We start from the raw sequence: 22,175 nt of genomic DNA on the forward strand, positions 1-22,175 counted from the left end.
TCCATTTAGCTGCAGTCAACCTTTTAACCAGTGTTAGAGTAAGAGCCAGAACAGCCTACTGTATGTACACTACCAGACCCTGCATGGAAAGCAGGTGTGCGCCAGCAACACCTGCTTTGAATGATTTACTCTTTAAAAAAAAAAGAAAAGAAAACTGTGTCTATTTCAAGTGACAGAGGAAAAACAGGCTTTTTAAATTAGGAGACTGATTATAGAATTACAGGATTAAATATTTATATCAAATTTAAGACCTTTTAAACATTCTTAGTGGACTATTCAGCTGACTTGTGTCTGAGCTGTTCTTGCCTCTTGTCCTTAAGTGACTACATAACATCTTGGACAACAGGGAATTCCAGGCTTTGGTTCCAAAATGAAGAAAAAAATCTTAGTGGTAACTTTTTCCATAAGAAAACTGCATGTGGGAGTCCAAATAAGATTTGTTGTTGGCTAAAATGAAGCTTTTGCATTTAGATTAGGACGCAGAGGGAAATCTGGGATATTGCAGGAATCTTGTCCTTCCACATTGCATGTGTTGCTCGGGAAAGTTTGTGGCAACTGCTTGAAGTGTTTGGTCAGTACCCAAAGCTGTAGAGGAGTTTGCAGAACCAAATCTCTAAAAACCGTTTCCTTAACATCTGCTCATAGACCTAACCTAATAAAAACTCAAGAATGCTGTTAGTCTGTGTGCTTTATTGCTTATGGGGTTACTTCATTTTTTCCATATGCAGCAGCAGCAGCATGGGCGATCTGGCTGTGCAGGACCCTCAAAATTCTGCTTCCAGCGAATGTTGCCTCTGCTCCAAATATATAAATGTCCGTGTCGAGCTGAAACTGTGCTACAGTTCAGATGCTTGCTGCAGCTCATACAGTTAGGTGCCTGCAGCATCCAGGCCTTTTGTACCTCTGAGCAGTTCCTGCTATTTGTGGTGCGGAATCTGTTTCAGACTGCAGCTTGGGATCCATCTGCCTTGGATTTGCCACGTATTTCCAGAGCAGGAGTCTGGCTCACCGGTGTGCTTCTCACGTTGATGTGAAATAGTGTGAGTGGCTGCTCTGTGCTCGTGCGTGTGAACAAGCAGGACAATGTCACCTTGACTACAATCTACAGGAGGCACCGAGGACGATCGGCATCTGTAGAGCTCTGGACGGAGAAGGAGAGCGGGGGTTGAAGATATTTACGTGTCTCTCTGAGTGTGTGTGTGAGAATTTGCCAAACGTGTGAGTGTGTGTGTGCGTGAGAGAGGGAGAAACAGTGAGGCGGGTATAGCTCTCTCACACAGCTCACAGTGCTGGAGGATCCCTCTTCAGACCCAGGCACAGCGACGCAGAGATGTCAGGCGCAGCACACACAGGTGGGTCATACAGAGCAGCTGAGGGGACAGGTGGGCCTAGCTCAGGTTATGTAATTCCTATGCTGTCAGCCATGTTTTTAATTATTATTATTGCATAAAATTGTTGCAAGACTGACAAAAATGTGAAAATAAGGGGGGAGGAGACTTCTTCTTCTTTTTTTTTTAATACAAGTAGGCTGAACAGGCCTACAGTCTGGCCAGGGTCATCTGGATTGGTCCAAGCTCTCTGGACACAAAAATCTGGCAAACAATAACAAATATGAACAAAACAGTTTTTATAAAAACCCTTCTTATTCATGTCATTCCTTCTTAAGTAGAAAAAAAACACCCTTCATGCTCTTGCCAGTTGAATTCCACTCGCTGATTGAAATTTAAGGCAGAAATCAGCTGCAGGTTTCCACGTGTGTCCGAGGCGGCCTGCCTCGGCCTTTACAGACCTTCAAACAGCCGCAGCGGGACCTTCAAGCTCCCGTTCAGCCATAATTGCATTTGCCGCTGTAACGGAGTAAAAACCCGCCGCCGCCGCATCCTTCGCTCTCCGTCACGTGACTCCGCCGGCAGAACATATCCGAGTCCTTTCCGTTTTTCTGGACTAACGCAGCCTCCAGCTTCGGCCAATCGCGTCTCGGCGGAGGCGTCTCTCTCTCCCCCTCTCTCACTCCCTCTCTCAGTTTTTCGCTTTCTTTCGTGATGCTTTCAGTTTCTGTCGAAAATCAGTGATTCTGAGCTTCGCGCGCACTCAATTTTGTCGGTTTGCTTGAGCGCATTACGCATCGTTTCTCTTTGGCCTGTTTAGCTTCGGCTAAAGCGTTTGCTTGCTGTATTTCATTTAACCTCATTCGGTGCAACTAAATTTGAGTCTTGGATCACGAGATGGTGAAAAGTGTTGTAACACAGCGCGGCTGATTATTCATAATTAATATAAAAAGGTTTGTTTTTTTTAAATAACGTGCAGATTTTGCAAAGTGAGACATTTGTCCAGTGAAATGGGGAACTGAACAAAGTAAAAAGCAACAATTATTTTTGGTAAAACGTCGGAAATCCGAGGGTGCAGAAAACGAGAAAGGTATCACGAGGCCCTGTGACGTCAGCCGCTCCCCTGCGCTTCCTCCAGCAGCCAGTCAGCGAAGGGATGCTCTGAACGCAAGACTGCAGCATCTTCACCGAGAGAACGAGCAGGAAAAAACGTCTCTTTCTCTGTCTTCCTCCAGCTCCGAATCTCCGGACCCTTCTCACCCACCCGTCACCCCTGGGTGTCTTCGCGACTGGAGCCAGGAAAGGATAAGAAGAACGAAATTCTAATAGCCTAAGAATCGGATTTTTTTTTTCTATTATTGTTATAATTGCTTCACCGATCACCCTTTCCTTTCTTCTCTCTTCGGCTGATTTCGCCTCTTTGCGCTTTGCGTTGTGTTTTTGTTTTGTTTTGGTTATTGTTCCGTTTCGCTGGTTATTGCAGAGGAGCGCCACCATCCTGTACCGCCTGACATGAGTACTGGTTGCAGCGGAATGATACACATATCCTAGCCCGCTTATCTGAAGGTTGATGGAACTGTGACGCTCCACTGGCACGTTTTTAGTAGCCTAGAAGTCGCTCCATCTGCAGAGGTCTCCCGTTTTCTCCCTCTCTGAGCCGCTCCAGCGTTTCTTTCTTTCTGCCCCTGCGCAGCATCTCTCTGTACGCACGGCGCACCACGGAGAAACGCGCAGCTAACCTACCCCGTTCGTAGGAAACAGGCGTATTTTGCAATTCCTAAATCGCTTTTACCCTCTCCAAGGACTCATCTGCACGGCTACGCTGCGTAAAAAAACGGAAAGGGGGGATTTAAACGCAAACGCAGCCTAAGCATCCAAGAGCAAGCTCGAAAATGATGGCCGGCGGAGCAGTACAACAAAACGGCATTTTCTCAAATCCTCACCATCACAATCAACAACCACACATGGAGTCCGATCCCCCGGACTCACGTAAAAGACCCCTGGAGACCCCAACGGAAGCCAGCAGCACCAAACGTACAAACACGGGAGGTAAGAGCGGGGATGCGGGAGCTGTTCGGGTTTCGGTGAATGTTGCTTCGTCTTGAGGCAGGCAGAGAGAAAGGAGAGCAGGTTGATCTGATTCTTGATGTGCACCGTGGCGTGGTGGAAGGGCAAATTCACACATTTAGGGAAATAAAATAAAATGATACAGGGCAAATTTTAGGGAGACCGTCTTTTTTTTATTATTCGCTTCGTCATAAGCGACAGTCATTTTCCATCAGTATTAAAATAATCACGGGTCGCCGCATTTGATGGAAAGGAAACAATGAGAGGGACTTGGGGGTGGGGGGTGTTATTTGGAGGGAAGCCGTCGCTTCCCCTCTTGCACATCCTGGATGATTTAGCCTCTTTACATCAGCCGAATTGGGTGTTTTTATTGCGTCTTAAGATTTACGCGCAGCCACAGCGGCCATGCTGGAGCCAAAATGAGGATGTAAACAAGTGAAAGCCAGATCAGACTAGTGCGTGATCGCAGGGTCTCATCCCGTCGACGGATGACCTTGTGATAATCTCACACATCAGCCACCATCGCCGCTTTGTGTACAATTACACAAGCGGATAAACAAGCGGACTCATATTAACAGCAGCCCTGTGGCGAGCTAGGGAAAACAGGGGGAATCCAGAGCAGTTTAGAATGCGACAGTCTGTGTTAATGCAGTGTGTCAGGGAGAGGATATTTTTATCATTCATTGTTGTCCTGATTTTAATATTCTGCGGCTGGAAGGGAAAGCTGATTTCTTTTCCACTAATTTCTTCGATGAATGATTTCTTCATTATTCTCTGGTTTGATGAAATATGGATATGTCACCATGGTAATCACCATATTTGGTTTTTTGTTTACATGCTGTCATGCGCCAAGCATTCCCATCATTACAACCATCAGTAGCCTATCCTGGCCATGCACCCTATCATGGACATTTGGACATACAATACACCTTTAAATGTGCTATTTATACTCAGCAAAAAGATGATAAAGGTTTAGGAGACTTTTTAAAATGCTGCTGGAGATTCTGGGAGTGTGCTTAAATAGTTAGATTCTATAGGTTTTAATGGGACCTGATCTTTTAGTGCAGAGAGTTCAATCTGACTATGATTGTGAAGACTGAATATTTGTAATGCCAGTTAAACTGATTTGAAGACTATAGTTATATGCTTAAGGTTAAGATACCTAACGTGTTCTCTAATGTGGAGTTTGTTAGAGTTTAGTCCCAACTGTAATTCTCACCAGGGCCTTAAAGATTGCAAAACAGCATTTAAAATTTTAGCTTTAAACTCTGAAATGTCTTCAGTGTTAAACTGAATTCCCTGAACAAACAGAACAAAACAAAAAAACGCCCCAGGGAATGTAATTTTCATTGCAGGTAATTCTGCCCGTATATTAAAGAGGAACCTCCATCGTATTAGAGAGGGTGAGCATGACTGAGCTGTGATTGTTGGCCTAATTTCTCAGTCTTGATTTGAAATGGTCAGAAGATTTGGCTTCGCTCAGTTAGTGCAACTGTTATGGCTGCTGTAATACGATCTAAACATAAACTCTCGCAGATCCATAGGGCTTAAGTGCCCTGTTCCTTTTGGATGACAATGACAGGTGGCATAATGTGAAATTTGAAAACAAACTTGTGTTTAGTGCGAGCTAAGCGACAGACTCCTCTGGATTACTGAAATTCATGTTCTGGTAGATTTTTGCATGACTTGGCCCCGGTGAAAAAAAAATCAGGACGGCCATTTATAACAGATTCTTCAGGTCCCACCAGGAAACATGACAGCCATCCTCAGGAGTAATAATTAGACAGCGAGCGAGGAGAGTCCGACTGAGGAGGTGTGAGCTGCAGGTTCGCCAGCAGTGTTTAACTCCAGATCGATGCAGCACTCAGAGCACTAAAGGCTCCTCCTCACTGTATGTAAAAAGCCCAGGCGGCCCCTCTGGGGACTTTCTTCCTGCCTGCGTAACACTCAGGCCGCTTGTCTATTTAGACAAATGAAAAGGTTGGAACGATGATGATGATGATGATGATGAGACAGCTAAACAGACTCAGGCAGAGGGGACGGCTGCAGTGCTGCCAGGTCAACCAGCAACATCAGGCCGATGATCCGATAGCATTTGGTTGAAAATGAACAAGTAGCTCCTACACACACACACACACACACACACACACACACACACACACACACACACACACACACACACACACACACACACACACACATGCAAAACTACAGCAACAAAGAGGAATCAGAGCTTGGTTGTGGGTCTATTGTGACAAATTTTGCACTGACAGTAAACTCTACTCTGTTCTGAAAATGCATTTTTGTTTGAATTTTAATCAGAGTATTTGGTCTTGGTGATTTAAAGCTAGAATTCTCTGGATAACAGCGTTGAGCCTAACCTAGATTTTTACTTGGATTGAGATACGCAAAGTGTTTGTATGCCTGACTCTTGATGGAGAGAAAACATTCACCATGTAACGGCTGATTTTAGCCAAGCAGAAGCTATATTTTTTCACAGAGAACATGCTTTTGTATTTGATATTTTTAAGCTGCACCCACGCTGCAGTTGTAAATTTAGAAATCAAAGTGGTGCTAAGAGATCATAATAATGGTTGTTTTTATGTATGATTAGTTTACACCACACACTCCCCACCCCTGTGCTTCCTCTCTCTGTAGTGGCCTTCCTGCAGCCCCTATTTGAAACTGAAGGCATTGTATTCCCTCACCAAGAAACTGAGACTCATGGTAAGAGAGACTTTGATTTTGATCTTCTACCTGTTTTATAATCTTTACTGTGAAATTCTGATTCACAACACAGACTTAATGTGCAAAATCCTGGAGTAAAGAAAAGATATAGGGCCTTTAATGAGGTGATCTGACTGCTGCAGGGCCTGATATTTAAATAGGATTTAAAGCAACATTTAACACCCTCATATCCTGCTCATGATTCAGGATAATGCATGCTGATGTTTTTTATATTGTATGTTACCAGTTCCATAACATTCATTGTCATGCTTTTTATACAAATCCAGTGTTTCTTTTGTCATGATACTCAACATTGCTGCTCAGATGATGACCTTTGACCTCATGCTAGCCATGCCATCAAAGCATTTGGGTTTACGACCGCTGATGTATTGTTGAAATGTTCATTCACTGTTCACTGTGGTTAAATTGTGCTGCAGCGTGCACCGTGCAGCTGCTGCTGGGTAAGAGATGCATAACAGGAAGACTGAAGCTTTATTGAGTAGACCTAAAAAAGAAGGAAAAAAACTTTTTAAATCAAAGAAATTTATCTTTATCAGAGTTTTAAAATATTTTGAAGTCTTTTTTTTCCTCCAACAGCTGCAACTTATAAATATGTCCAGATGCAGATTTTAATGCCAGGGCATTTCCATTCGTATCAATCAGATCTGCTGCGTTCATTAGAAGCGAGAGAATGCGTTCGGGTCAAAAATGATGAGAAAAGATGGACCTGGATTTTTCCAGTGTCCAGGGTTTATCCAAATATCTGTGTGTGCGTGTTTGTGTGTGAGAGGGAGTGAAGAAAAAGGCAAGCGACAGGAAGAAGGAGCTGGTCTGCTGTCAGACTGTAGATAGGACAACATGGGACAGCTATAGCCCTGCAGGTCATAAATCACAGCTATGCCTTATAAAAAAGCTGAAGGTCTTAAAGGCGGAAAGATCAATGAGGACCTGCAGTCGCTGCTGTTCACAAGCTCCCACCCCCACCACGGCTTTAATCCACCAGCCCGAGCCCATTCTTATCTCTGCGCCTCCCGCTCCCCTCACTGCGTCCAGCAGGGTTCTTCTAGATATTAAAGAATCTCAGAGTTCCCTTTTATCGTGTACATATATGATCAGAGACGTTTAATGAGCTCATTCATGCTTAATCCGGTTTCCTATGTTTAAATAGATTATTTACAAAGACGGGCTTGATCATGATGAATTCAAAGGATAAATATCCTCCAGTAGTTTCATGATTTATACATTTGGTGCCACTCAGGGTTCAATATTTTAATGTGTTAATGTGCTTTGGTCTTTTCCTATCATTTAATTGTATATATATATATATATATATATATATATATATATATATATATATATACATAGCTATGTGTGATGTACAGCTTTACATTTAATTTTTTCAGCTTAGCTTTAAAAGAAGTATACTGTTATTAATTTGAAGTATTTGTGTTATGTGCAGTGAACTGTAGCCACTTGAAAATAGATCCATAACTCACTAAAAAGCTTTTTATAACATGAAATATTTTCCAGTGCTTCATGTAGAGAATGTTTTTTGCATTATAATATTTTATCAAAGCGTCCTGGAAGTTCCATGTTTTTCATTCACTTTAATCCAAGTAAGATGTAGCATCCAGCACCATAGGTTAAAACACCGGATTGATTTGTTTGGGCAAATGCAAAGAACCAGTACATACAAATACCCAGAAACAGCCTTTCAGTCTAAAAGAAATTACTGTGATTCAGTCCACTGAAAACAAATGCAGCTTTCAGGGGAAAAACCTGCTTGTATAAGCCATTAAGAAGCCTTACGTAAGCACCAACCAAATAAACTGGAGTGGGTTTTTTTGTTTTGTTTTTTTGATTTTCATGTAGGTGATCAGGAAACCAACATGTGACTGTGTGGGAGGTGTGCAGGTTTATCAGCTTGGATAAGTTTGCTGACCTTGGTGTACAGAGATTCTCAGTTCTTTAATTATAAGCCTTTAATGTTTTTTTTCTTCTTTCCCCTCTTTTTTCCCTCCTTGTCTTCTCTGCTGCCTTTAAGATATAATACATTCATTTAGTAAATGGATGGACTGGCAAGCAAGTGCTGGGAAGAAGAAGGAGGGGCTTGAAATGCCCTTGCCAAGTGACATTAGGGGACTAGACTAGCAGTACACTCAAAGCTTTCCGTGTGTGTGTGTGTTATATGTTCGACTTCGGGTACAAAAAGCAAAGATGAAGTTTAACGAAAAAGATGAGGTGGTGTGTAAATGATATGTGGCGCTGCATGCACAAACTTACAGTAGCAGACCCAGAGTCAGACTGTGACTCGAGCCTTGACTATGTGAGACAAGGCCTTTGATGGTATTGATCTGAGTGTTTTCTGTTGCTCCTGGAGCTGAGCTGTGCATCCTTTTTTGGGCCATCCATACAAAGGAGGACAGTCTTCCTCACATTGATCGTCCGTCTGGTCGAGGAGGAAGAAACCCCGACACCACCCGGACCGAGTTTCACTCTTAAATTCAGCTAAAACTGCTTCAGTCTGAGCCAGATTGAAGAAAATAAGCTCATATCTTAAATTAAATATCAACACGTTACAACTGTTGATGCTATCTTACAAAATATGCACGGTTGTATTTTTTCCTGCCGTTAAACTCAAGCTGATATTTTTGGTAAATATAACGACTGATAGCGCTCCCGCTCGTCCTTTAGCGCGAGAATCAGAACACAGCGTTCTCCTCTGCGACACGCCTGTTTTGTTCACTCGTAAGCGTTCCTCGCCCGCTCCCTTTCCTCTCTCCTAGGTTCATTCGTTCCATCTTCCTCTCCTCTTCATCCATACTAATCATGCTCTATTCAGACCATCATGACTCCACTCTCCTCCTCCTCCTGTCCTCCTTCACCCTCGTCCTCCCATCATTTCATCCCCCACCCGCTCATCAATTGCTGGCTGCTATTGACGACGCTCACTCGGCAACTGTTTCCGAGGCTGTCAATCGATTTGGAGCCGCCATCGACTTGAATCTGCCACCGGTAGCTGCAGTTCTCCTTCTCCTCTATTCTCTCCTCTTCTTCTTCTTCTTCTTTTTTTTAAGCCACTGCGTCAAAAAAAAAAAAAAGCAAAGAAGCCATTGTACAGGGTGGGGTGAAGGCACTGAGAGGTGCTAATGTTCCCACAAAGGGAAGCATGTGATTGGTTTAGCGAGACATCGGTCACAGCTAGCTGGTCGCTGATAGGTGAGGAGAGCTGAGCGGCGATAAATATGGATGAGGGAGCGATGAAAGGGCCGATGTAAGGAGGACAACTGGAAGGGCCCCCCTGCTCTGAAATAGCCTCGGTCTATGAACAATACACACCACTTTTCACACACACTCTGAAGAGAGAGAAAGCAGGCGGCTTCGGCTATCTTTGTTAGCGTCGCCGCCGTGTCTGCTTCGATTTCTACGCAGACGCCCTGATCACAGCACATATGGAGGCAGTATGCAGGCATTTGATTGGTTCTCCCCAAATCGCTATTCAAACTGAAATTCTGCCGCACGATGTTTGTCTTATCTCAGATAAGCTCTTTCAGGCACGTGATAAATTGGTGGAGGAACCCATTCTCTTTCTATAATTATTTGCCTCCTGCAGGTGTTGCTCTAACGCAGGCGTCTTTTAAGTTTTATAATTTTGTAATTTATTCTCATTTTTGTTGCGAAATTGTTTGCATGTAACCCGAGCCCCTCCGGCATCATTTTTAAATTGAGATGTTGCTTCTCTGCAAACTTCTACGCGGTTGCTGGCACAAAAACAAATGAGAGTATCTGCATGCTGCTGGCGTTTGAATCGTCTCGATGCCTTTAGGGATGTTCGTGTGCGATTTTTTGGATATTGACTTCAAACTTTAGATGTAAAAACTTTATGAGACATTAATATGTTCTAAAGCAAGCAATTAAAAAAATGAATGCTCCTTCTGTGCTGCGGAGGTGTCAGCTAAAATGAAGGACGCAGATGCTGGAGTGAAATTAAAGAAAAGGTGAAGCAGAGACATTTCCTCCTGCTCGCCTTCCTCTGTGAGTTCTCTGTGTTTATGAGCGACGATGGCTATCTCTCAGAATGAAGACAGCTGGTCAGAGCCTCACTGCTGGAGTGCTTTACGTCTGTGTGTGTGTGTGTGTGTGTGTGTGTCTGTCTGTGTGTGTGTGTGTGTGAATGCTTCTTTCCAACAAAAGAGAAGAGGACTGGAGGGGTTGTGTTAGACAAAGCCTGCCCCCCTTAACTGTCCCTGCTTAGAGGAGATGAATATTTTCCAAGTCCCCAGAGCTGTGAACCTCCATACCAGAGCCCCCCTTTCCCTCATCCAAGGCTGTGTTCACACTGCTACACTTAAGATGTTTCCCCCTCATGTGGGTTTCATATTTACATTTGACCCATATTATTTTCTAAAGACAGATTGGGGTATTTGGTACTGATATCTGTCATTATCGTTGGATTTTCAGAAGTTCCCCTAGATATTTAATCTCGTCAGAGTGGAAAAAATATCTAAAGGGGGATTGAGGCCATTGTTGTACTGGAAAATTAGTTGCTGGAATCCAGATTAACCCCTATTTTTATGCTTGACTTAATTCTGATTAAACCCTTCACATAAAGGTATATCAAAAAGTTGTGGCTCCTAAATTATAGACATATTTTAACCATTGAAATAAGTGCCAGAAAATGCTTTTTTTTTAAGTGAGTGTTTAGTGAACCTCCAGATGAAATTAAAAACAAAATAAATGTGACTTTTAATTTGTATCAAATTTGCAACATTCAGTTTATTCCATTACAAATGTTGTGTGATTTATTTATTTTTTTTAGGGAGGAAAAAATCAAACTGATGACGCAGAAATGTCAAAAACTCACAAAAACTAATGTATGAAATATGACACACTTAAATAATCTAATTTACATTTGATCTTTTTAATGTTTAAATCCAAGAATTGGTTAAGGAATTAACATTTTCAATTTACTTTTTAAAATCTACTAATACTGATAAATAGAAATTCAGGTTTCTGAAACTGAATTACAGCAAAGCAAAAACATCAAAACGTGTTGAAAAAGATTGAGAGAAAATATTTTTCTTTTAAATAAATGAACATTGATCCTACAGTTGAAGACTATAACAGATATATCTATATACTTGAAATCTTTCTATTGTTTTCGTGTTGGTTATATCAGAAAACCTCGCTTAAGAGACATTTTACTGACAAATGTCATTCAGCAGTGTAACATTCATAACTGTGATTCTTCAGATAGAGTATACTCCAATCATGTCATTTCTGTAACAACAAACCTCTTAATTCTGAATCATAACAGGCACTAGTGTGCATTTTCTGAATTTCCAAAGCCTTTGGTCAGGAGCTCTCTACATACTTCCAAAAAATCAGGTTTTTGCATAATATTCATAGCAGAATATGACCAAGTATCAGGGGAGTAGAGCACAAGTGCCAGAAGAAAAGAGCTACCAAACACTTACAAAATAATGAAATGACTGGACATGTAATTTACAAACTAAAACTTCAGTTAAGTGGTGACTTTAAGTGTGCTTGTTTGAGTGAAGCGTTTGAGGAAAAGTAACAGAATACGAGAAAGGCTTTGTGATCTTCAACCTTCCTACCCTGCCTGTGCAGGCCTGTGGACACCAGATCCTGGGATTTGAGCCCCCAATCCCCCAGCATGGAGAGCCTATTCTGGGCCTGGCGGGTCTGCAGGGGCCTTAGCAACAGATTGGACTGTTTACTCATCCAGATATGCCATGGTGATGAAGGATTTATTATTTATACATGTTGAGATTGGCCTTTCTTGACCTGCAGAGCATATGCAGAGATTTTGCACAATTTAATCAGCCCTAGTTTTTCTGTGGCCGCTCGTGCCTAAACATATCTTTTTAAAAAACAAAAAACATGGTACTATTATAGAAATGGACACTGGAGTACAGCCGTGTAGTTCGGCCACATGTAACCTTAGTGTCAGGCCTGCTGGTTCCTTTAATGATGACAAACTTTAGGGGTGTCGTGGGTTATCCACATTTTTATTATATCACACAGTCACACAGAAAAAAGATGCAAGTCTTTCATCAAAAAATCCTTTTGGCTCGTAAAAGAAAGTGTGTGTACTTCCTGTGTGTGTTGTAACTAAACTGCAGAGTGAAAACAAAGACCCTCATCACAGCAACCAGTAGGGAACCCTGTAGTTACTCAGCTGCACATCTACACAAACACACACACACAGACACACACTCACCATTACCTACTTTGTTCTTTAGTAGCCAGTGGTTTAAAGTTTTAATCCCTCCATTTTCTAGCCCAAATGATTTAATTTCCTTTTTAAAACTGTGTGTGTTTGTGGTTTGTGTTGAGGGAATCCTGTGGGTTCATGAGCACTGGAAGCTTGCAAGTTTACATCATCTGGGGGGAAAAAAACTAAGTACACAATAAAGCAGAAATACTAAACTAATAATACAAAAGATTAAACGGATTATTAGCTGCCATTTTAAGGCGTGTTTTTAACTCCTTCCTATTCAGCTGTTGTGTTATGTACAGTTTGCATAACACAACAGCTGAACGGGAATGAGTTATCAGTGTGAATCAGGGCATCGGAGGAAAAATACGCACATGAGAGTTTACACTTTTGTAAAAATAACTTTAAGGTCTTCGTAGCCTTACATAAACTAAGTGGATCTCTGCGGCTGTGGGGTTAGAGGTATCTGTGGGGGGGAAAAGAAATTGTTTTAAATGGCTTACTCTGTCTAAAGCTGAAATGACGCTCTCCTGTTTTGATTGTATATCTCTGTAAAGGAAGCATGACTGGTAGATATTTAATCTTCCGCGGCCAGTATTTGCCATATCAGCCCATTATAGAAATGCTGGATTGTAAGTAAGCAAACTGAGCAGCAACTGAGCACCAACTGAGCATGTGCTCATTTATACAAACTGCTCTGTTCAGTCAAACTGTGGCTACTTGTATCAGTTAATAAGTCAACTCTAACTAAAATGTCATGTGACTTAATGACAGTCCACTTAGAACACCATAAAAATGGTGGAGACTAGGGGTGGGCGATATAAACGATATACGATAGGAACGATATAAATTTGGCCAACGATAGAGATTTTGACTATACCGCTCTACGGCGATAGCGCATGTTGATGATGTCATCAAGCTGCGCCTGTTTTGGTTGAAAGCATCGCAGCAGCTACAACCGATCATCATCTGCAAATTATGCCGACAGTCATAGCAAAGAGATGAAGCACTTTTGGGGAAAGCCAAAAACTGCGCTTCCGTAACATTGATTCATTAATGTTGAATTCTCTCGCAGCTGCTCTATTCCCATGTTGTTGCAGTATATTAATAACTAACCTCGTATTGTGGATGAATAATCTCAGTTGTTCTCCTGACTGAAGTTTGGCCCGTGTATAGCATCCTGCTATGCGATTGCATTTGTCCCTGACCACCAGAATCCCTCACGTTCACTTTTATCGAGTGGAAAAAAAGTTGACATTCATCCTCCAGCTTCACTGTGCTAAAGTTATGCTAACATAGCTGTGTCGCTAGTTTTTGGTCAAGGAAGATGGATCTTTTAACGTCGCAGTGTGGAATGCGAAAACGGAGGCTTTGAAAACAATGACGCATTTTAGTCATATGATGCAGTCATGTGACCAATTCAACTAAGATGGCCGACGGCATTGTACAGCAGTTGTTTTCTTTGCTCTCAATTTTGACAGCCTTATTAAAGATTAATATTAGTTTGTAAATGCTCCAGATAGCTCCAGATAGAAGACATTTTGCCGCGACATTTCAAGGAGCCGGAAAGTAAATAAACGGCAGACGGAAATGATGCAAGTCAAATCATCTTACGTTTCACGCATGCACAGCACAGGAACGTAGCGTTTTCAATGGGGAAGAAAATGATTGAAAAAGATAGTGTGGACATGGAGCGTTTTTAGACGAAAATGCTAATTTCAAATTTATCTGGATTAGTGTAGACGTAGCCTGAGATGACTATTTCTTACCCACAACCCCCCATCATGGCAGATGATTGCCCCTCCCTGGTTCACCTGGAGATTTCTTCTTGTCAAAAGGAAGTTTTTCCTTCCCACTGTCGCCAAGTGCTTGCTCACAGAGCGGCGTCTAATGTTGGGATTCTCTGTGCATTATTTTATGGTCTTGATCTTACACTATGAAGCTCCTTGAGGTGACTGATGTTGTGATTTGGTGCAATATAAATAAAATTGAATTAAATTCAATTGAAATATCAGGGATTGTGTCTTATTTACGTCATGAAAATCCAAGAGTGAAAAGAACTGTGTGAAACTGAGCATTTGGTCATGTTTTATGTGAACCACCAACATACTTTTATCATAAGAAAAGCATACAAGATATCCTGTAAGAGTAAGCATTAAATAATGACTCACTAAATTGTAGAAATGGAAATTAAGGCATACATTACGAGGGATTTTATTGATACCTATACCGAAAAGGATTCTGCTCAAAGTCCCAATTTGTTACTAATTCCCTTTGTGACCACTGAACATTTTTGTTATGAAAAAAAAAGAAAGATTGATAGAATTTATTTTCAGATTTAAAGCTGTATTATTAACTGAACTGCAGGTAAAGAAAAAGTGTAATAAAAATACTTGCATGTGGTTCTGGTGCCAAAGCGTCACTGCCATGACTTTGAAGTCATTGTTGCGCAATGTGTAACAGAGTAAGTTGATGAATTGAATTGACGAGTACTGAGACATACGGTTTTGATGGAGTTTTGCAACCTGGAGCTGATTCTCAACCAGAACAAGTTCTTGACTCGCGCTCCTATTCGCTGTCTTGCTCATGATTGTTGTTGACAAATGAGAAACAGGAGCACTGAGTGAAATGTTCACCTTCCCCAAATTCAGACCTCTGCACACCTGGGCAGCTGCCGCATAACACTGCTGTTTGACTGCCAAACTCAAGCTGTGTTCAAATAAAGTTTAAACTTATAAACGTCTTGTTTAATCGCTTGCAGCTCTCCCTCGATGACATTAAGGTCGTTACGGTATCCTGAAGTGCAGCCTTTTAGGAACGCCACAGAACACCCCCCGCCGTACTTTCTGATAGATAAAACAGTAAGAACTAATCAGTAACAATCACCACTGCTGTAATTACGGTGTTTATCTTGTTCTTATTTGGACTGAAAGTTTACATGCTCATTATGTTGTCAGCATGAAAGAGGCGCTGCACATGAAGGGGGCCGGGACTCTGTATCTCTGATGATTCTTTATTTCAAAAATTGCACAAAATAGTAGCAGAGAACAATGAGTCTGACATCATGCCGAGACATCGGGTTTTTAAAGCATCCCGACGCTGCCGTGAGTCGCCATTAACCTCAGCAGGTGACTCTGGTTTGATTGGCGTGTTTTTTGGCCTGACTCTGCCATGTAACGCTCCTTTAGCATCATCAGCAAACCCAGTGAGCTTTTAGTGATTTCTAGAAAACCAAACATTTTTCTTTTAGCATTTCTGTTACCTTTTTTTCCGGCGAATAAACAAAACACCCACTAGTAGTGTTTTACCACCGCTTTTTAATTCACTGAGCTTTGAGAGGTTGTAACGCGTGGGTGAGCATTGCGTGACCTCTGCTGGAGTATGAGGTCGACACCGGTAGGTCAGATATGGCCAGGAGAGCCTCCAGCTGCTTGTTATGGTTGAGTAGATGAGTACACAGGATTTTCACCTGTATCTTTGGGATGCAGAGTGACACTGAAGCCAGTGTTGTACTGTTGTACTGTACTAAGACTATAACCAAACTGATCTCTGTGGGCAGGGTCACGCAATGGTGGGGAAAACACCAGTACCATGAGATAACTAAATAAATAGTGTGATTTGTTTTGAATCAGGGTTATCGTGCATTTGTGGTTTGCTTTTAGTTTTTACCAGGGAATTATATTTAAACTGTCAAAACGATTTTGTGAAGTCTCGTATGAAAGAGCTTCGTAAGTGCGTACTGAGTCAAAACATCACATCCTTAAGTACAGAGCAGAGTTTAGAGACTAATGTGTCTCGGATGTGGAAGGTTCTCTTTATGCCGTGCATTAAGAGCTACGGCTTTGAAAGGCTGAAAGAAAGACAGCGAACGATGCACAGCTTCTCAAGTTTTTGTCGATGTTTATGTGCTTTAAAAAAGCAGGTAAAACTTGAGGAATGTTCCTAAAACTTTTCCTGTAAACTGTGGTGCAGCGTGGGAGAAGGAGGCAGGTAGCTCTGCACAGATTTCAAGCTTCATTTTTCATGTCTAGAAGTTCATATTTTTGAAAATTTAGTAACAGCAGTTGTCAAACCTGATAAAAGATTTTTCCAGAAGTGCGATCCAATCCGTGTTATATAACCCTGTTTACCAATCAACACCAGCTCTGCAGTTCTTTTAATGATACAGCTGAGTTCAACAATATGTCATCAACTTAGTGGGCAGGTTTTGTAAACATGTGCATTGGGTTTATATTTTTTAAAAACAGATTGCTAGTGTGGAAAGCTGCCATTTAGTAGATATAAAACATATCTGTGTGATAATAAATGATGATGACAGTCTAATTTTTATTTTTTTGTTGGCGATCTTGTTCTATGCATATATAAATAATTTTTTTCTAACTCTTGCCATGGTAACAGGTACAAGTGTTACCTGCAACAGATACAAATGATGAACGTGAGTCACTCTTATTACGTCCTCTTATACGTGATGAGTCACGTTGCCAAGGTGTGTAGGCTTGTTTATGGGACGTCGGAAACGATCTGTTTGCGGAGGAGGTGATTCTGAGTGTGTGCTTCTGTCTGCTTTGTGATCCTTTGTTGTTTGTGTGTGTAAGGCGTTGTGTGTGCGTGTGTGTGTGTGTGTGTGTATTTACCAATTCCCCTGCCTTATTAATACGAGCTGGTTATAATTAGCCAGGCTCTATCTAAAGCAGGTCAGTTCAAGGCTTCGTACTCAAAGTGGGTCACTGCAGCACGGAGAGGAGAGGGGAGGACTGGGATTGTGAAAGAGGCAAGCTGAGAAGATACAGGAGGAAGGAAATGATGAGGGGAAGAAGGAAAAGAAAAGATCACTGGAGGGGAGGAGGGATAAACAAAAAAGCGAAGAGGAGGAACCGAAAGACAGTTTTAGGACACGACCATGTGACATTTTCTCGAGCTGAAGATGGCGAGAATAAATGTTACATCATTGTTGTTGCTATTTGCAGCTAATTACTGATACGCAGCTTGCATGAGATTCTCAAGATACGGTTGTTACTAAAAGGAAAATATTAAGACAGACAAGACAAAGTTATGCAACAAGCTCATGTTTGAAATTTGTGTTATGAAACATCTTTCTGTTGTAAGAATCCTGTGGTGAAGCACGTAGTCTGATTAAAAATAGGGAATGTAAGTTTAAAAGGAAACATTTGGGCTGATATGTAGATTATTTTAATGTATTAATATTTAAAAAATAAATATTTTTTTATGGATATATGAACATATAATCTACATATGCCACCATGAATGCAACATTTGACTCTGATCAGCGAAAATGCTTCTGTTCCACATGTGCTGCAGACAGTGCAATGAGTGCTGCAGTAATAAAGCCACTTTCACTGGCAGAAGATGCTGAACATAAATTACCGCAAGCATGTTTTTCTAAAACTCCTTAAATGTACAACTACAGTATGACTCTGTTCAGTTAATGTGCAGAAATCAGAAGGTTGCAGAAGAAGTTAGTGTTACGGAGATTAATTATTACTGTTTCATTAGCTGGTTCGGGTCTGACCTTTCAACCAAACAGTACTAAACTATAGCCAGACCCACTTTTTTTGGTTTGTTTGCCGTGTTAAACCTGACCTATTTAGATTTATAACTGATCAGGTAATTTTGTGTGAGGTAGCTCTGCTTCTAATAAATATTTCTAAAACTTTAAGAGCTTAGGAGATGCAAGAACGTAAAGGAGAGATGGTACAAGCAGATTATATACAGATAAATGTAAAGTAGGACAGTACAAGCTAAAGAGACTGATATAGACGTGAGGATGATTAGTGAGAGATAGGTAGACCATTACTAGCAGGTGTCTTCGTGTTGGACTTTAGTAACCAGTGGTTCTGAGTAGAAGATCCTTTAATAAACACCAAAAATGTTGCCTTGCTAATGCACAACATGGAATTCAGATGGCACAGGATTTCAAATGAAGAGGTGAAACCTCATTCATCTTATTTATTTGGTTGTTAGTAACCAAACCCAAAAGTGGGTAAACTGAGGTAAGGTTGGTTTTGCTCTCCTCTGGATCCATGTGTGAGCTGTCTGCAGTTTGTATTTCATCACCAGCAGAGCTGAGGAAGGGCAGGGGAGTTTCAGGTTTCCTGTCTGTGTGCTCATGCTTTGACTTGGCTGAACACTCAGAGATGAGAACAGAGCCCACCCAGTAACACTACAATCATTTTGCAAACTCACATGGGTTGAAGCACAGGACAAATGATTGAAAAAACCAAAACCAAACAAAGAGATAACATTTTTAGTATCAAAGAAAGAACACCCACTCTGGAAAAAATAGTAGCTGCAAAACTTTAGGGTGTCAAGTACCGTAAATGTCGGGCTATAAGCCGCTACTTTTTGCACAAGCTTTGAACCCTGCGGCTTTTAGTCAGGTGCGGCTTTTCTATGGATTTTCCATGATTTTTGTCATATCGTAAGACGATTTGTTTTGTTTGTTCCGCTGTTGTACGGCACTACGTTGCCTGGCGGAAGGATCGGGGTTCAAGAGTGGTATGTTAGTCACATGTCCGTCCGCCAGGCAACGTAGTGCCGTACGAAGTAGCGCGAAAAACAAACTTCAAAGTAGCGCTATGCATTCAGCAGGAGGCGTGGATGACGAGCGGCGATAAACTTGCGAAAAGCAAGTTATGCCCAACTCCACCGGTGGATTCTGACAGCGTGGAAAAGTGCGAAAACATCCACGATCACCAACGGATTTTGAAGGGCTGGACTGCTGCATGATGGAGAGGAGGACACCGCCACGGCCCTTCTGAGGGTGTTCGACTCTGACACTGACAACGAGGATTTCTTTGGTTTTGAAAGTGACAACGAAGGAGAGAAGCGGAGAGTGGATGACGAAGCCATCCTGAGCCTGTTCGTTTCCGACATTGGAGAAGAGGACTTTGGTGGTTTTAGAGCGCAGGAAGAAGAGAAAGATGGTGAATGACTGACTTTTCTTCTTGTTAAAGCCGTGTCACTGCACCTGAGCCTAAAAGGTAGTCCGAATCTATTTTCCTGGTGTGCTGTAGGTTACTGTTATGTACTACATGTGCAAATATGTACCCATAACTTGTTTTTCAAAATATTAATAAAAGGGGTGTGTCTCCAAACAGCCATCTCTTTCCTGACAATTCCCTTTGTGCATATTCTCTTACATATGATAAGTCAACATTGAAACACCTGCGGCTTTTAGTCAGGTGCGGCTAATGTATGTACAAAACAGGATTTTCCCCTGATTTTAGCTTGTGCGGCTAATATTCAGGTGCGCTTTGTAGTCCGGGAAATACGGTAATCGTTTCTCACTGTTTAACAAAAACAGCAAAGGATTAATTGTAAATCAGGCTCTTAGAAATTTCTGGTAATTAAAATTAACGAATGTATGATGTGACAGATTTACATAAAAATTCAGTAAAGCATCTTAAAGTATTGTGACATTGTGGTGGATACAGCACAACACAGAACGCTGTTAAAATGTTGAATGCTGCGTTTCCATAACCGTGTGTGTGGAAGGAGGACGGCAGCAAAGCTGATGTTTCATTATAACTCATGAGAAACTGCGTTCATGGAGACGATATGCAGATGCATCCTAGAATAATATATCACTCAGAGATTACTAAACACTAAAATAACAGTATGCTGTCAGCTTGTATTCTATACAGCGCTGTACTGTATTTTCTTATAGTAAGAAACCATTCTTCGTTGTTAGAGTAAGCACACTTTTATTAATTAACTTGACAGGGAATTTTCTCACTCCTGATCTCAGCTTCACCTCATTCACAGTGTATGTTTTTTGACTACATCAGTGTTAACACATAGTCAAATTTGCTGTCTTTACAGTGAAGAATTAAATTACAGAGTAGTCTGCAAATGGATCAGAGCTGCATTTATTCCACATTTATGTAGTATCGAGTTATAGTAATTACCATTATGCCAAAGCCAACATATAAATCATAATTCTTTTCTGAATTATTTCTGACTTGAGACTTACTAACACAGAGTGCCTGAAAAAGTCAGTCGTTTGTTATAATTAGACCAATTTATCTGTCTTTTTAAATGTCACTGAGCCGGGCCCAGCCGCTCAGAGTTGTGAGTATTTCCACCCCTGCTGTTTGACCTAAGTGTGTCCAGCTTGTGCATCCAGCACAGTTGAGAGGAGAAGTCTAATGTAATTGTCCAAAGTAAGTGAAAACACGTGTGGATGAAACATGGGTGTTAAAATCATTAGTTTGAGATTCTATAACCTCACCTGAAATCTTAAAGGAAAGTTTGAGTCAAAACCAGAATCCATCTGGTGCGATTACCGTATTTCCCGGACTACAAAGCGCACCTAAATATTAGCCGCACAAGCTAAAATCAGGGGAAAATCCTGTTTTGTACATACATTAGCCGCACCTGACCAAAAGCCGCAGGTGTTTCAATGTTGACTTATCATATGTAAGAGAATATGCACAAAGGGAATTGTCAGGAAAGAGATGGCTGTTTGGAGACATCACTTTTATTAATATTTTGAAAAACAAGTTATGGGTACATATTTGCACATGTAGTACATAACAGTAGCCTACAGCACACCAGAAAAATAGATTCGGACTACCTTTTAGGCTCAGGTGCAGTGACACAGCTTTAACAAGAAGAAAAGTCAGTCATTCACCACCATCTTTCTCTTCTTCCTGCGCACTAAAACCACCAAAGTCCTCTTCTCCAGTGTCGGATACAAACAGGCTCAGGATGGCTTCGTCATCCACTCTTCTTCTCTCCTTCGTTGTCACTTTCAAAACCAAAGAAATCCTCATTGTCAGTGTCAGAGTCGAACACCCTCAGAAGGGCCGTGGCGGTGTCCTCCTCTCCATCATGCAGCAGTCCAGCCCTTCAAAATCCGTTGGTGATCGTGGATGTTTTCACACTTTTCCACGCTGTCAGAATCCACCGGTGGAGTTGGGCATAACTTGCTTTTTGGGCATAACTTGCAAGTTTATCGCCGCTCATCATCCACGACTCCCGCTGAACGCGTAGCGCTACTTTGAAGTTTGTTTTTCGCGCTACTTCGTACGGCACTACGTTGCCTGGCGGACGGACATGTGACTAACATACTACTCTTGAACCCCGATCCTTCCGCCAGGCAACTTAGTGCCGTACAACAGCGGAACACACAAAACAAATCGTCTTACGATATGACAAAAATCACGGACAATCCATAGAAAAGCCGCACCTGACTAAAAGCCGCAGGGTTCAAAGCTTGTGCAAAAAGTAGCGGCTTATAGCCCGACATTTACGGTAGTATTCCTATCGCTTTCTTGATGTGATTTTTATTGCACCTGTTTAGAGAACGGAAACTTCTTTGCTGTTTTTGCTGTGCAGACTCTTGAAACCTCAGCAAACTTGCAGTGTGTTTCTCCTCAACGACCGCACTTAATCAAACTGAGCAGGGACCTGATCAGCCATATAAACTGCAAACACCTGTGGGGGTCTGCAGGGCACTTTACTAATTACATTTATTTATAGTTAGGTGTCGCAAACGCCTCCTTTCCACTGCTGTTTTGTGTTACAGGGATTTCGTAGGAATTAGAACTATTAAAAGGCACTTCATTTGAGTCAGCGTGACTGCATGGAATAAATCTTCCGTCCAGATAGCTCTCATCTTTATGCCTCATAGTCAGAGCAGGCATTGTAATGTTTTATATGCATGTCCGTGTTTGTACTTCGGCGTCTCCACTTGTGGATGAAAGACAAAGTAAAGTGCAGTTACAAGGTGCCGTGCCCTTGTGAGAAAGTGCGCCCCTAACAGTAATCCTATTTTAATCTGTCTCTGG

At 41.7% G+C, this 22,175-nt stretch overlaps 1 protein-coding gene across 2 annotated transcripts in view; it reads left to right on the plus strand.

The window, feature by feature from the left end:
• Nucleotides 1–2,032: 2,032 nt before the first annotated feature.
• The window catches only part of nova2 (NOVA alternative splicing regulator 2), an 86,927-nt gene continuing 66,784 nt past the window's right edge, over nt 2,033–22,175 (plus strand). The window contains exons 1-2 of one of the 2 annotated variants that reach the window (XM_085380180.1): nt 2,036–3,377; nt 6,054–6,122. In XM_085380180.1, coding sequence (XP_085236306.1) covers nt 3,221–3,377; nt 6,054–6,122 — 226 coding nt within the window. In that variant the 5' untranslated portion in view covers nt 2,036–3,220. Of the gene's footprint in view, nt 3,378–6,053; nt 6,123–22,175 lie in introns of both variants that reach the window. The other variant, XM_085380181.1, reaches the window with a different exon arrangement.

The sequence above is a fragment of the Rhamphochromis longiceps genome, linkage group LG14 (assembly GCF_057381845.1).
Source record: "Rhamphochromis longiceps isolate RC_006_pf linkage group LG14, R_longiceps_female_GT1.1, whole genome shotgun sequence".
Classification (NCBI taxonomy): Eukaryota; Metazoa; Chordata; class Actinopteri; order Cichliformes; family Cichlidae; genus Rhamphochromis; species Rhamphochromis longiceps.